The following is a 16,216-nucleotide window of genomic DNA, read 5'->3' as shown; positions in this document are numbered from 1 at the left end:
ACAGAGTCGCCACTTGGAAGCCAAGTCTTAAAGAAATGGAGAATGCCAACACCGCTTTTCTGCTCTTCCCCCAAAGCCCCCCAGAAATGGAGAAACCCACATTTCCCCCCCGCCAATGCTTTTGAAAGGGGGCATTTTGAAAAGGGGGGGGATTTTTCAGTGTCTAAATGGGACTTGAATAGGCTTCGGCTACACATTAGGCTACCTCTGTTGAGAAGACCGTGGGATGAAGGCTTGCTTCAGGTGGGGAACAGGTGGGAAGACTTCATGCACCCCAACCCCTTAGCCGAAATTTACATATTTTTGGAAAATGAAGCCCTTTTGCTCTCTCTCCCTTTGTGACAAAGGCTCTTGAATCAGGCTGATTTGATGGTCTGCAAAGCGTGCTCTTTTGATTCACCCAGGCAATTTGAGTCATCCATTTCAATCAAGAATATTTAGATTAGATCAAAGCTTTGCACCACGGCAATGCAGCTTCTTCGTTGTGGAAGGGACTTGCCTGGATGTTCTCAAAAAAAGAAGTCTCTTCCCTATATAAATATAATCCTACTTTTCTCAGTTCTAGGTGCACTTTCTTCTCCCATAGCACACTCGGTGCTAATAACCTAGGGGGAAGATGAATAGCTTTCAGATGTCGGTGCAATTAGTAACCAAGCTAAATGTCCTCACATTATGTAAATGCAGAAAACAGAAACATTTCTAGGTGGCATTAGACCGGCAGGTGACAGATTACCTTTTTTGCATCTTTTCATCTATCAAGTCAGGCTGTTTCCGTAGTTAACATATTTTACCATAACATTAAAAACAGTTTAGCATGAAGAAACCATTACTTTCGGGTGGAAAGGCGGGGAGGTGGAAAATCCCAGTGGTGTTAATTAGGGAAGTTTTGCTTTACGATCATAAAGCTTTTATGTTTTCCTGACTAAGGGGTCATTTTCATAAATAATTTGGAATGCTTGCTGTTTGGATTGCAAAGAACAGGAATGTTAAAGGCCTGGTGGGAGAGAAAAGGGAGATGAACAGTGAAGAGTAAATCGCCCGTTTTGATCTGGAGGCTGTGGTGCCCCAAATGAGGCTACTGCTTAATAACAAAAATTATAGACCTGAATACGGAAAATTTCCATATATTAGTTCAAGCAACATTGGTCTGGTTGTCCCAGGATTTTGTAATCTTCGCGTCAATCACAACACAGAAAAATCTGTGCAATGGGCATAGTCTCCATCCAAACAGAATAACAGAATGACAACAGAATAACAGAATAACAATGGAATAACAGAATGACAACAGAATAACAGAATGACAACAGAATAACAGAATGACAACAGAATAACAACAGAATAACAGAATGACAACAGAATAACAATGGAATAACAGAATGACAACAGAATAACAGAATGACAACAGAATAATAGAATGACAGAATGACAGAATGACAACAGAATAACAACAAAATAACAGAATGACAACAGAATAACAACAGAATAATAGAATAATAACAAAATACCAGAATGACAGAATAACAGCAGAATAACAGAATAACAACAGAGTAATAGAATAACAGGATAACAACAGGGTAGCAGAGCTGGAGGGGACCTTAGAGGTCTTCTAGTCCAATCCTATCCCTAACCCTATCACTTTTAAATTCACATTCAAATCAATTTCAGTTTTGTCTGGTACGATGCGTCGCTCCTCCATAACATCATTTACACACAGTCCACCTACAATGGCAGACATTTCTAAACTTCATTTCCGAGTCCATTGTTCACAAATATCCTTCAGTATGTCTGACATTAAAGTATTTTGCTCCATTCTATGTTGGCAAGTCAACTTTACATGCTCTTCCCCCTTTATTGTGATATTTAGCTTCTTCTAGCGTCCACCCTGGTTTCTTTTTTCAAAAATTCAGAACAGCAGCAGTTTCCCACGAGAAGGATTCCTATATAGTTAACCTTCACATCCATCTGGGCTCTCAGTCCATTTATAACTTCTTAAAAGCAACATTCCAATCCCATTTTTGCCATTTATTCCGCCACCACCCCCACCCCACATTTCCCCCCCTAAATCCTTAAACTCATACTTAATATTCTTTTCAGTAAGGATTGAAGGGAACCCGTCCAGTGAATGCTATAAAACCCGTTGTTCCAAAGTTCTTAATATTTAAATAGCAGTAAAAAAAATTAATTTCAGAAGTGATTAAGAAATACATTTCAGCTGATCTTCATGTCCATCTAATTTATACTATGATTTATTTATTTATTTATAAAATTTGTTAGTCACCCACCTTACCATAGGGTAACTCTGGGTGGCTTATCGTCATAAAAATATATCTATACATGTACAATTAAAACGAAAGGCTGGGCGCCAAAAGAATTGAGGCCTTTGAACTATGGTGCTGCGAGTCCCTTGGACTGCAAGGTGATCAAACCGGTCAGTCCTAGAGGAGATCAACCCCGACTGCCCTTTAGAAGGCCAGATCCTGAATCTGAATCTCAAATCCTTTGGCCACCTAATGAGAAGGAAGGACTCACTGGAGAAGAGCCTAATGCCGGGAAAGGTGGAGGGCAAGAGAAGAAGGGGACGACAGAGATGGAGGTGGCTGGATGGAGTCACTGAAGCAGTAGGCGTGAGCTTAAATGGACTCCAGAAGATGGTAGAGGACAGGAAGGCCTGGAGGAACGTTGTCCATAGGGTCGCGATGGGTCGGACACAACTTCGTAACTAACAACAACAATTAAAATATAAATCATTAAAATCAACATTAAAACCTAAGGACACATGGGGAAGGCCAGGGTGGAGTGGGGGAAGATGGCTTCTGTTGTTACTTGATCAACCACCTCCACTGTGCTGTTCTCCCATTGGTGCCCCAAGCCAATTGGTAGAGCCAGGTCTTTCAGTCCTTACGAAAGAGTAGGAGGGTTGGAGCCAAAGTCATATCAGAGTCAAGATGTTCCAGAGGGCAGGAACAACTGATCGTGAGCTTTTGTTGGAAGCCCTCAACTCTCAGCTACTCATTTCACCAGCCAACCACAAAAAACCCAGTTCCTGCCATCTACTAGCAAGCAGCAGCTGTCCGTAGTACATTTGGGCCATCTCATCATCTCTCCTTTCTCCGGGCAGATTTTGCAAACCAGGATCCACCCTCCAGCTGCCAATCTCCACTGTAATGCCAGCCTCACTATTTCAAGGAAGTCTAGCTCACTATAACCTCAACAGAAGTTCCCCTGGACCCATGCTGGATGCTTTCAGCTTTTTAATTTTTGGCCATTAGGCATTTGTGCAGAGCTGGGAAGTTGTATGCCATTCAAAGCCAATTCATTCTTAAGTCTCATAAATAAAGAAATAAAAAGAGAAATTCTTGATCTCTGACTTAAAATCATATTTGAAGTGTTTTGGTACATCCAGCCCCTTCCCCCCCCCCCACTGCCACCCATGTTTGTGATATAATTACTTCTCTGGAGCTTAATAACGCATCTCCTAATCTCTCGTTTGGTCATTTGTTATTCTACCAGCAAATATTCTTGAATATCATTATCGAAGGCCTGCCATTGAGAGCTCTCTGCAGTAATACAGAAACAAAAACATAAGGACTAATGAAGTTTAATGCTTCAGGAATGACTTTTTAAAAAACCAAAAGCAGCTCTTTCACCTTGCCAGCTGAGCATTTTTTTTTCCTGCACTAAATGATCCCTGCAAGGAATTGAGAAAGAAGCAGAGAAGAATATTAAAATAAAGCAGAGGTTGGTATGTGATATTTGGGCATTGCACTAAGTGATGGCCTAGCCTAATGTCCTGGCTGAAACAAACTGATCCACGCTGTCCATTCTGAACATCCTAGCACAGGGGTCCCCAACCCCTGGGCCATGGCCCTGTTTTGAGCCATGGTCTGTTCAGAATTTGGCCGGCACATGCATGTGCACAGTTTGACTGTGGATTAACTGCCTCTAATCCAGGCTGATTATAAGGAAGCGTATAGCATGGTGATCTCCCTGCAGAACGTAGCTTTATGGATCTTTGGCTATTTTTGTACAGCCTTTCCCTTTAGCCATCAATACCCGTCCACATGCAAGAAGATGGAATTTCAATTCTCGGTCATATAATGTGCATGATCAAAAAGGGACGCGCTGTCAATCTCAGCTTAAATTAAGTTGCTACAGAAGACTGTACTAACAGTCAAGGCAAGAATGACGAACCGGTCTTTCTTTTGTGTTGGGCGTGTTTTCATATTTTAAAATCCTAATATTTGCATATTTCCTAATGCAGCAACAGGGCAGATGGACTCATGGTTTACACCGTATACGTGACAGATACACTTCATTTTGTTTCATCCTAATTCAGACGATACTAGATTTAAATTTGAAACGTTTGGATTCGCGTCTTCAAGAATTACCGCTAATCAAATTGATTCCTTTTGAGTGATCTCTCAACCCCTTAAAAGCGATCGCAACTTGGGTTAGTGTGAAAGGCTAAGGTTTTCTCCTATATTGCATTCTCCTCTCAAACTTGTATTTCTCCATATCTAGGACACATAGCAGTTGGGGAAATGATTATTTATTAATTATTATTTAGATGGGGGACACAGAGCTGGAGATTTCGTAGAGCCAAAAGTGTGTAACTAATCTGGCAATAATTTGGGGATGTAGACTCAAGGATACCATTGAATGAATGAATGAATTAATTAATTAATTAATTAATTAATTAATTAATTAATTAATAGTAGAGACTTTTCTGCTACTGTTACAGAGAGAGATAGAGATGCAAAGATGGATATAAATGAGTCTCTTGGTGCCACCCTCCTGGGTGTTAGTACATATTTCTTGGCTTTATCTTCGATGTCTGGAATCCATCAGAATCTCAAGAACCGTGAATTTTGCAGGCACAAGGGTTGGTTAAGGAACGATCCGACCACATGGGAAGGAGAACCAACATCTAATTTGTAGCAATAGATTGTTGACATGTGTCGACTGTCAGCACTTGAAATCATTTTAATTTAATTTAATTTAATAATTTAATTTGTATACCGCCCTTCTCCCGAAGGACTCAGGGCGGTGAACAGGGCGATACATAATAAAAAAACAGAATACAAAAATTAAAAAGTGATTAAACAATTATGCCCGTAGTAATTAATACATATTAAAAATTAAAACTAGTTATAAAAACCCAACCCCATCCCATCAGACCAGGCCAGCTTGTTCAAAAAAGAAGGTTTTAAGATCGCGCCGGAAGGAGCGAAGGTCAGGGGCCATCCGGAGCTCGACCGGCAAGCAGTTCCATAGGTCTGGCGCGCCCACAGAGAACGCCCTCCCCCTGGGGGCCACCAATCAGCATTCTTTGATCGGAGGCACCCTGAGGAGGCCCTCTCTATGGGAGCGCACTGGACGGAGGGAAGTTGACGCCGGCCGCAGGTGTTGCCATAGGTAATCCGGACCCATGCCATGTAGGGCTTTGTAAGTCATCACTAACACCTTGAACCTCACCCGGAGAGCAACCGGTAGCCAATGCAGCTCGCGGAGCAAAGGTGTAACATGGGAGTATCGGGAAACTCCCAAGACTACTCGCGCGGCTGCATTCTGCACCAGTTGAAGTCTCCGGGTGGACCTCAAGGGCAGCCCCATGTAGAGGGCACCAAGAAGATTGCCAAGCAATCTAGTCATTTTTTTGTTGTTGTTCTGTACATAACAATGTTTCTTCCCCGTCCCCTTCTTTTTTCTACTTTCATCAGAACTACTGAAGTTATATTGTTCATTAACACAGCTGTATGCACATATCCTTCCTTGCTAATTAGTTCAGCACAATGAAGTCACATTAAAGAAGGCTATTAATGCGTGCAGCTCCAAGCTGCTACTGCTAACGTGGCAGGAATGTTGGCTGTGGCCAGGTAGGAAAACCCAGCTCCTGGCTAGATGGCGCTATTTAATAAGTGGGACCCACCTATAACAGAATAACAAGAGTTGAAAGGGACCCTTGGAGATCTTCTAGTCCAACCCCCTACTCACGCAGCAAACCCTATACCATTACAAGACAAATGGCTGTCCAGTCTCTTCTTTTGATCCCATGGACAGGAGGGTGCTACCGCAGGCATAAGTGTGAAAAATAGTCGTAAGTCACTTTGTTTCAGTCTCACTAAACGAATGGTTGTAAGCCGAGAACTAAGTGCAAATGCAAAATTGGATTTATTCAATCTACTTTTGATTACTACATCACGTTGTCCTTCTGCCTGTAGACTCCTTCTCTCTCTCTCTCTCTCTCTCTCTCTCTCTCTCTCTCTCTCTCTCTCTGTCTCTGTCTCTGTCTCTCTGTCTCTCTGTCTGTCTGTCTGTCTGTCTGTCTGTCTGTCTGTCTGTCTGTCTCTCTCTCTCTCTCTCTCTCTCTCTCTCTCTGTGATGTGTTATAGTTTATTTTAAACCTCTGGGTGTAGAAAGGAAGAAAAAGATGATCTCAGATATCTTGTGTAGTTGCTTCTTTCTTTCTTTCCTTCTTCCTGGTGTACAATGACCTGAGCAGCATTTCAACATGACAAATAATTAGAGGCTGTACGGGCGAGTGCCTTTTTCACATTGTGAATTCTAACGTGATCCCAGAGGACAGGCTGTTGATGATGGGCAAAAGCATTCCTTTCCTAATCGAGAATAGGCACAACAAGACCAGACTGTGTTAGTTAGACCTTCTCTTCGGTTGACAATACTTGTAAATATTTGCTGTTCTTAAAGGTTGGGCCTTCTGCAACTGGAAATTTAGATGCCGATACTTAAAGGACTCACGCGTCTTATCCAGAATGAGCACAAGAGCACAAGAAGAACCTAAAGAGATCCCGTCTAAGTCTTCTAGATCTCACAGTGGCCAACCCAAGGGATCAATGAACCTCACAAGCATGGGCAAAAGAGCTGACATCATTTCCCACGACGACTCTCAAGCCATTGATATCTACGCTATACAGCAGGGGTCTTCAAACTTGGCCCTTTTATGACTTGTGGACTTCAACTCCCAGAATTCCTCAGCCAGGCTGAGGAATTCTGGGAGTTGGAGTCCACAAGTCATAAAAGGGCCAAGTTTGAAGATCTGTGCTATACAGTCTATGATGTAGATTTCCTACAGCTTTGAGGAAGGGAGGACGAGGGTCACAGTGGGTGGAATGGCGCTGCAAAGTGGGCAGGACCACCTCACACACCTAGATGGATCTAAACTCTGTGGAGTGATCAGAATTTGGGGAGGAGGCCTTTAAAAATACATCTTTGGGCGACGTAAGGGTATAACTGTCACGTCTCCTCTCTATTTGCTCCATTGGCTGATTCCATAGACACGTTCAGGTAATTTCTTGGCATGAAGTTGAAAATGGTTTTCTATTGTCATCCACTGGGAGGCCTTTATTGATTGATTGTCCTTAGCAAGATGGGAAAGCAGAATAATGAGATGCCCTGATTGATGGGGAGCCAGAACTCAGAGACCGTTGTCAACACACGGGCAGGACTGCAGTATGTCCAGACATTATAATGCACCCCCCTTTCATCAGCGTCTGGGGATGGGCAAGGATGGCAGAAGAATGATAAAATGGGTACGGCAGCATCACCGTGCAAGCTCAGGCTTTTCTCGCCCTTGACTTGCAACCATTCCTTTTAGCGGCTGTTCAAAGTTACAACGGCTCTGAAAAAAGTGACTTATGACGGTTTTTCACACTCACAACCTTTGCAGCATCCCCGTGGTCATGTGGTTAAAATTCAAATGCTCAGCGATGGGCTCATATTGATGATGGTTACAGTCTCCCGGGATCATGTGATCATCCTTTGCGACCTTCTGACAACCAAAGTCAACGGGAAAGTCAGAATTCGCTTAAGAAGCCATGTTACTAACTTGACAGCTGCAGTGATTCACTTAACAATGCTGGCAAGAAGGGTCCTTAAATGGGGCAAAACTCACTTAACCACTGTCTCGCTTAGCAACGGAAATGTTGGGTTCAGCTGTGGTCATACGTCAAGGACTAGTTGTACTTCTGTTGCTTCCTTCTGACGAAGGCAGCAAACTCCTGCAGACGGCACCGTCTTTTCATACCAAGGGTTGACATTGTGGCCTCTAATATGCTGTAGCATTTAAAACCCCTTCCGATTAATTTCAGAGATCCGTCTACTACCTATACTATACCTGTGCATTTGATTTTTCCTGCCTAAATGCAGAACCTTACTTACGATCTCTTTCTTCTCTTCCTCCATCTCTCTTTAAACGTTACGATCTCTTTCTTCTCTTCCTCCATCTCTCTTTAAATGTTACGATCTCTTTCTTCTCTTCCTCCATCTCTCTTTAAATGTTACGATCTCTTTCTTCTCTTCCTCCATCTCTCTTTAAATGTTACGATCTCTTTCTTCTCTTCCTCCATCTCTCTTTAAATGTTACGATCTCTTTCTTCTCTTCCTCCATCTCTCTTTAAATGTTACGATCTCTTTCTTCTCTTCCTCCATCTCTCTTTAAATGTTACAATCTCTTTCTTCTCTTCCTCCATCTCTCTTTAAATGTTACGATCTCTTCCTTCTCTTCCTCCATCTCTCTTTAAATGTTACAATCTCTTTCTTCTCTTCCTCCATCTCTCTTTAAATGTTACAATCTCTTTCTTCTCTTCCTCCATCTCTCTTTAAATATTACGGGGTGAAATTGCAGAGCTGACTTCAAGGATACAAGAGACGTGTGTGTGTGTGTGTGTGTGTGTGTGATAGATTTAACTTTTCTTTCTCCACCCTCTCTTAACTCCCCGACTTGTTTTCTTCCCTTTCTTGTCTCTTTTCATTTTCTACTCTCTTTGCAACTGCTTATTTAGTAATAGATAATGTTTCCTGCTTCTTTTCTCTGTCTCGCCTTACTCGGCACAGACACACCCCGGCTCTCTGCTTCTCTTGTTGACAATTCCTCCTTTGGGGGGCATAAGCACTCGAGGCTCCACTGAGAGACAGGAAAACACAGCCAAACTCAGGCACGCCCCGAGCAATCATTTCTTTCTTTCTTTCTTTTTTGCTGTTTTCCTCCTGGGCTCCTAAGAAGAGGCTTTGAACACAAAGGATTCTAAAGAAAGGGAGAACGGTAGAGTAGTTAGAGGTATGGCCAAGCTTTGTTCACATTCAGCTTGCAACCCAGGGACACCTTCTGGCTTGTAATCAGAGGTGGACGATATGACCCAAAGAGCCTTGGTGGAGTAGTGGGCTAATGCCTCCTTAAGTAACACCAGCTGCCTGCAATTAGTGCAGGTTCGAGTCTCACCAGGCTCAAGGTTGACTCAGCCTTCCATCCTTCCGAAGTGGGTAAAATGAGGACCCAGATTGTTGGGGGCAATTAAGCTGACTTTGTAATAATGCCGCTTGGGGTGTGTGTGAAAGCCCTAATAAGCAGGCCTATACATAGAATGAAGGCTACTGCTAAGCTTGTAAGCCACCCTGAGTCTTCGGAGAAGGGCGGGATATAAATGGAATTTTAAAAAATACTTATTACTGTGCAAATTTTGCTAGCAACCTAGAGTTAAATTCACTACGCCTTTGTTAATCCAATAGAATCAGTCTAGCTTAGAAGAAGAAGAAAAAAAAACATCTATTCCCCCCCCCCCCCCCGTTGTTCTCTGATAAAGAAAACCATGTGATAAAATTAGTTGCATTGTTGGCAATGGCTGCAAGGAAGATGTGAAGGCACCTTCTGGCAAATAGTGCTGTCAATATTAAAGCAGACGCATTGAACTGATATGATTGCTGTATGCAACTTGCTAAAAGCTGTGGTTGCAAACAAATGTTTAAATACAATACAAAGAAGAGAACAAGCCCCATTCCTTCCTACCACTGATGATATTACCTAGTTGGGTAATGAAATGTCTGTAAGTAGGCAACCAAGTTCAGAGAGCACCAATAATCCCATAGTCCTCCACCTCCTCTTCTCCACAAACCCCACATTCCCTCCTAGCACTGATGATACCCATGTATTTTACCAGGAAACATAGATAGGGCAGGCTAGAAAAGCCAGTGTCCTCCTAACCATACCCAAGCACTCCGAGTTTGTTGGCGATGTCCATTTTGCTCTATGGGTTCATGGTGACCTAACCCTAAGTGGAATTTTCCTCCTATGGGATGTTCCCATGTATTTTACCAGGAAACATAGATAGGGCAGGCTAGAAAAGCCAGTGTCCTCCTAACCATACCCAAGCACTCCAGGTTTGTTGGTGATGTCCATTTTGCTCTATGAGTTCATGGCGACCTAACCCTAAGTGGAATTTTCCTCCTATGGGATTTTCCCATGTATGTTACCAGGAAACATAGATAGGGCAGGCTAGAAAAGTCAGTGCCCTCCTAACCATACCCAAACACTCCACATTTGTTGGCAATATCCATTTTGCTCTACGAGGTCATGGTGACGTAACCCTAACCCTATACAATATAATAAAGAAAGAGAGAATGGCATAGTGATTGTAGGAGTGTTCAGGCTTTGTTCACACAGGGCTTGAAACACCTTCTGGCTTATAATAATAATAATAATGAACAGGTTGGAGTCAGGTAAAGGACTGGGTTGTCTGGTGTTTATATCTCACCAATTAAACAGTTGGACATAGAAAAATACGAATGACAATTTGGCATGTCCAAGTTAATAAGCTGCCCTGCAGTGTTAATCATAATTGGGGGTTTTTTGTGGGGTGAGGTGCATGCTTGGATTCTGTTTGAACTCCTATTTGTTTTCAGAAAGGTAATCTCTTCTATTTATTTTTTTTCCACAGACGCAACCCAGATGAATAATGTCATGCCGACATCACCTCTACTTCCACAACTGGCTCACCCACACTCCTTCCAAAGCATGGGACAGATTACAAACCCATATGAACAGCAGCCTCCAGGAAAGGAGCTGAATAAGTATGCTTCTCTAAAGGCAGTAGGTAAGCACAGTAAAAATGCCATTTTCTCTTGACTATATTTCCCAGAATGCCAGCAGCTGTGAGTACGAAAACTACAGTTATTGGCCAAACCTTCCCAGATATCCTGGAATATCTCTTGTGAGTATAGGAAGGTGTTTTGACTAGGAGAGCCAGGAGCTGTCTGTGTAATGCCAATGGGCCCTAAGAAAACTGGAAAAATCTAATCTTCTAATATTTTTACCCCTTCTAGAGGTGGACATAGCCCACAATATCTTTGTCCAGAGTCATTATTCCAGCAAAGATTGTAAAACAAGTAAAGCATTAAGAGAAGCACTTTGGGGTAATGGTCAAGGTGCTGGCCTAGAAGCCAAGAGAACGTGAGTTCTAGACCTCTGTTAGGCATGGAAGCCAGCTGGGTGAATTTGGGCCAGTTTCTCTCAGCTCTGTCTAGAGTTGTTGTTCTGGGAAAAACAGGAAGCAGGGATACTAGGCATGTTCAGACTCACGAGTGGGCTTGAGTGGGTGGATGATAGATAATAGGCAATAGATACATAGATGGTGGATGGATGGATGGATGGATGGATGGATGGATGGATGGATGGATAGATATGTAGATGGATAGAAGGATGAATAGATAGCAGATGGATAGATAGATAGATAGATAGATAGATAGATAGATAGATAGATAGAAAGATAGATAGTAAGTAGATGGATGAATAGATAGAAAGATAGTAGATGATAGATAGATAGATAGATAGATAGATAGATAGATAGATAGATAGATAGATAGAGGATGGATGGATGGATAGATAGATAGATAGATAGATAGATAGATAGATAGATAGACAGATAGTGGATGGATAAATATGTAGATAGATAGAAGGATGGAGAGATAGCAGATGGATAGATAGATAGATAGATAGATAGATAGATAGATAGATAGATAGATAGATAGCAGATGGATGGATGGATAGATAGATGGATGGATAGATATGTAGATAAATAGAAGGATGGAGAGAGAGAGAGAGAGAGAGAGAGAGAGAGAGAGAGAGAAGAGAGAGGTCGATAGATAAGCTGATAGATAAACTGACAGGGCTTTGCTATTCATATAACTCCTGCCTTTGGGGATGTTGTGGTTCTTAAAGAGTTATGTTAACTTCTGTTATCTGGGACACCAGCAAAGCTGTGCAGCAGGGCAAGCTATGGGAAAATAATCCTGAAAGCAAGTCCAAAACTGAAGACTGGATTATGTATTCAGGCTACGAAAATGCTGAGCTGAGCAGAATACTGGGCTCAAGCCATTAGGCTGCCCTGAATTCCGTTGTAGGCCCACCTCCCGTTTGATCCCGATAGGTGCGCCTATTTCCGTAAGTCTACCCCAGGGGTAGGCAACCTCGGCTCTCTTATGACTCATGGACTTCAACTTCCAGAATTCCTGAGTCAGCTATGCTGACTCAGGAATTCTGGGAGTTGAAGTCCATGAGTCATAAAAGAGCCGAGGTTGCCTACCCCTGGTCTACCCTAACCCTAAAAAAAAAAAGCAAGGGAAGAGAAAAGAATGGAAAGTAGAAGAAGTCAACTTGTCTTCCAGCCGCCTCTGGAGGATCAAGTGTCTCTCCCTGATTTTTACCATGTGCTTGTCCAGAAAATGTGGAAAGTATTGTGTAGTGGGTCCGACGCAAGGAAGAGACACCAGCCGGTGTGTTAGTTCAGCTCTTTATTGGAAGGGGAAGTGAACTGAGGAGTGAGGGTTACCTGGCCTCCTTAAATACCCGGCCAGGTAAGCGTGCAGCCAATGAGGTTGGCCCTAGGTTTCCCGCCGAAAACTGTCCAGGTCAACGCCCCCTGGTGGCTGTTGCTATGCAGGTGCCTGCATACATAACAGAAAGTGGGGAGAAGGAATCCTTAACCTTTAAGCAAATTAAGCACCTCTATTCCTCAGGACTGGCACAGCCAGGAGGAATCCAGCAGTATGCAAAGAGAAAGTATTGTGTTCAGAGAATCTCAGAGGAGTTACCAAAGAGGGAGAGATTGTTGTTTAATTAATGAGGAGGCTATAAGTGGATAAGCGCACCTGTTTCAGCTCCCAGAGGGAGGTCAGAGCTGGAAAGGCTATTATGTGTCTCAGATTTAAATACCACGAGATTTTATAAGGGGTACATTCCAAAGAACAAAAGCAGGCCTCTTTCCCTCCCCAGGCCTGTAATTTCACCTTGTAATTAGCTGTAGTTCTAAGAATTCATGCGAAATAACTCAAGGTCTTCAAGAAAGGCTAAGCCCCACCCCCTACCCCGCCCCCCTTTTTTTTTCCTGAGGGAGACATGAACATTCACTCTGCCTAACAAAACGTCAGCTTCACAACTTTTCATTTGCTTAAAACAAAGCAAGGGTGAGGTGAAGGGAGGACGCTGTGAAGACAAGAGACGTCTTGAAGACTGGAGCACGTACAAAGGCCTTCTCTACCTGGAAGCCTAGGAAGTGTCTTTATGGTTTGGTCCTTGGTGTTCTCTGAGCTTGGTTGTTTTCTTGCAGATGTTTCATTACCGAACTAGGTAGCATCATCAATGTTCAAAGGGAGAGAGTTCGCTCTGTTTATATACAAGCGACTTGCCCTGTCAGTGTTGGTGGGAATGTTCTTGGTGGATCCTTGATTAGGAGATTGTTTACTATTTGATTGAGTGGTGATTCCTTGATTGAGGTGTGGTTTATAGCTTTGTTGGGACGTTGCTTGTGACTTGGTTGCATGTAAACAGACAGCAAACCTCATTGCCTTCTAGCACTGATGATGCTACCTAGTTGGGTCATGAAACATCTGCAAGAAAACCAAGCTCAGAGAGCACCAAGGACCCCATAGTTGTCGTCGTTGTCGTCGTCGTCGTCGTCGTCGTCCTCCTCCTCCTCCTCCTCCTCCTCGCAAACCCCATTCCCTTCTAGCACTGATGATGTTACCTAGTTGGATAATAAAATGTCTACAAGCTCAGAGAGCACCAAGGACCCCATAGTTGTCATCGTCCTCCTCCTCCTCCTCCTCCTCCTCCTTCCTGCAAACTCCACTCCCTTCTAGCACTGATGATGTTACCCAGTTGGATAATGAAAGGTCTGCAAGCTCAGAGGGCACCAACGACCTGACAGTCCTCCTCTTCCTCTTCCTCCTCCTCCTCCTCCTCCCTGAAAACCCCACTCCCTTCTACCACTGATGATGTCACCTGGTTGAGCAATGAAACATCTGCAAGAAAACAACAAAGTTGAGAGAGCGCTAAGATCCTCTCAGTTCACCCTTGAGCTATAAATATTCTCTTCTATAAGGACTTTATTTTCCATGGTTGAATCCATTCAACTGAGAAGTGAAGAACTAGTATTGAGGGGTACCATCTGGGGATTTCATTGTCCATCACTAAGAGAAGTTATTTTTTCGTAGGAGTTGCTGACCTTTAATTTAGTGGACCCATCATCCAAAGAAGCAGTGTACTATAGTCCTGCTCCGTGCGTCCTAAATTTCCCACTTGCCAAACAGATTGCTCACAACTTCCTCTCCTCCCCATTTCAGGATGTGTTTCACAAATGCCCTCCAAAGATCATGCTACTTCTGGTTGGTTGTGGATAGGAGTGAAGTCGGATCAGTGTGTCTTTGCAAATACTCTGGCGAACAATGCAAATACTTGGGGCTGTTATGAAGATGCCACCTAGGTTAATGGGAGCCATTAACTAGGGGAAAAGGGACGCGGTGGCTCAGTGGGTTAGGACGCTGAGCTTGTCGATCAGAAGGTCGGCAGTTTGGGGGGCCGAATCCTGAGTGCCACGTAGCAGAGTGAGCGCCCGTTACGCGTCCCAGCTTCTGCCAACCTAGCAGTTCGAAAGCACGTCAAAATGCAAGTAGAAAAATAGGGACCACTACGATGGGAAGGTAACAGCGTTCCGTGCGCCTTTGCCGTCTAGTCATGCCGGCCACATGACCACGGAGACGTCCTCGGACAAGCGCCGGCTCTTCGACTTTGAAACGGAGATGAGCACCGGCCCCCAGAGTCGGAAACGACTAGCACGCGTGTGCGGGGGAACCTTTACCTTTTTTAACTAGGGGAAATCTATTTGCTATCCAAGAGCAGCCTATTTAAACACAGGATGTATTTTTCTCTTAGCACGAGGAAATTGCATGTCTTGCAACCCCTTGACTTCTCCAGCACAGAAGAAAGACAAATAGCTAATTGCACTGCTCACTTCTCCCAGTGAGATGGTTAAAAGAAAATAATAAGTCTGTTTTTCATGCTCGTCTTCATGCTAGGCTACGGTGGTCTCACGAGGGTTTCTGTAGCACTTTATTATTCATGTGGAAAAACTGCTGAATGTGGCCAATTCTCCTTTTTTTTCCCTCCCCCCCCCCTCTGATTAATCAAACTTGGGGCAGTTGTGTTTTTTTTTTAACTCTCGTATTTAAATGGTCACTGCTCATTCATCTGCCCAGGATGTGAGCAGAACAAAGCTGAATTCATTCGTCACAGTTGGCTGGAGAAAGGAGTTCAGTGCTGATAATTCTGAGGTTCAGGGCTGCATAAATATTTCCATCCTGACTTGCTTTTGGTCATTCAGATTTACTCTCATGTGGGTGACGGAGGGGGCTTCTTTCCCAAAGACAGCAATAGCAACAGAACTTAGACTTATATACACGCTTTACAGTGCTTTGCAGTCCTCTCTAAGCGGTTTACAGAGTCAGCCTCTTGCCCCCAACAATCTGGGTCCTCATTTTATCGACCTCAGAAAGATGAAAGGCTGAATCAATGGTGACAGCAATAGGACTTAGAGGGCCTCCTCAGGGTGCCTCCTGTCAAGGAATGTCGACTGGTGGCCCCCAGGGGGAGGGCCTTCTCTGTGGGTGCTCCGGCGTTATGGAACCAACTGCCGGTTGAGCTCCGGACGGCATCAGACCTCCGATCCTTCCGTCGCGGGTTGAAGACCCATTTATTTGAACTAGCGGGTCTGGCCTGATGGGGGTACATGGGTTTTTATAGGCTTGTTTTATTATTCTTGTTTTAACTTAGGCATTGATTTAATTGTCTTTTAATTTTTGTATTGTCATTTATATTTATGCCCTGTGAACCGCCCTGAGTCCCTTTGGGAGAAGGGCGGTATAGAAATCTCAATAAATTAAATTAATTAAATTAAATTATATACCGCTTCACAGCACTTTACAGACCTCTCTAAGCGGTTTACAGAGTCAGCTTCTTCCCCCAACAATCTGGGTCCTCATTTTATCGACCTCAGAAAGATGAAAGGCTGAATCAATGGTGACAGCAATAGCACTTAGACTTATATACCGCTTCACAGCGCTTTGCAGATCTCTCTAAGAGGTTTACAGA

At 43.5% G+C, this 16,216-nt stretch overlaps 1 protein-coding gene across 1 annotated transcript in view; it reads left to right on the top strand.

Moving 5' to 3' along the window:
* The window catches only part of SHISA9 (shisa family member 9), a gene marked incomplete at its 5' end in the record, with an annotated part of 154,447 nt that overhangs the window by 121,929 nt on the left and 16,302 nt on the right, over nt 1-16,216 (top strand). The window contains one exon of the mRNA XM_083372438.1: nt 10,731-10,886. Coding sequence (XP_083228564.1) covers nt 10,731-10,886 — 156 coding nt within the window. The remainder of the gene's footprint in view (nt 1-10,730; nt 10,887-16,216) is intronic.

The sequence above is a fragment of the Vipera ursinii genome (genome assembly GCF_947247035.1).
Source record: "Vipera ursinii genome assembly, chromosome: 13".
Lineage (NCBI taxonomy): Eukaryota > Metazoa > Chordata > Lepidosauria > Squamata > Viperidae > Vipera > Vipera ursinii.
Note: the sequence above shows the minus strand (reverse complement) of the source record. Positions and strands in the feature narration are given on the sequence as shown.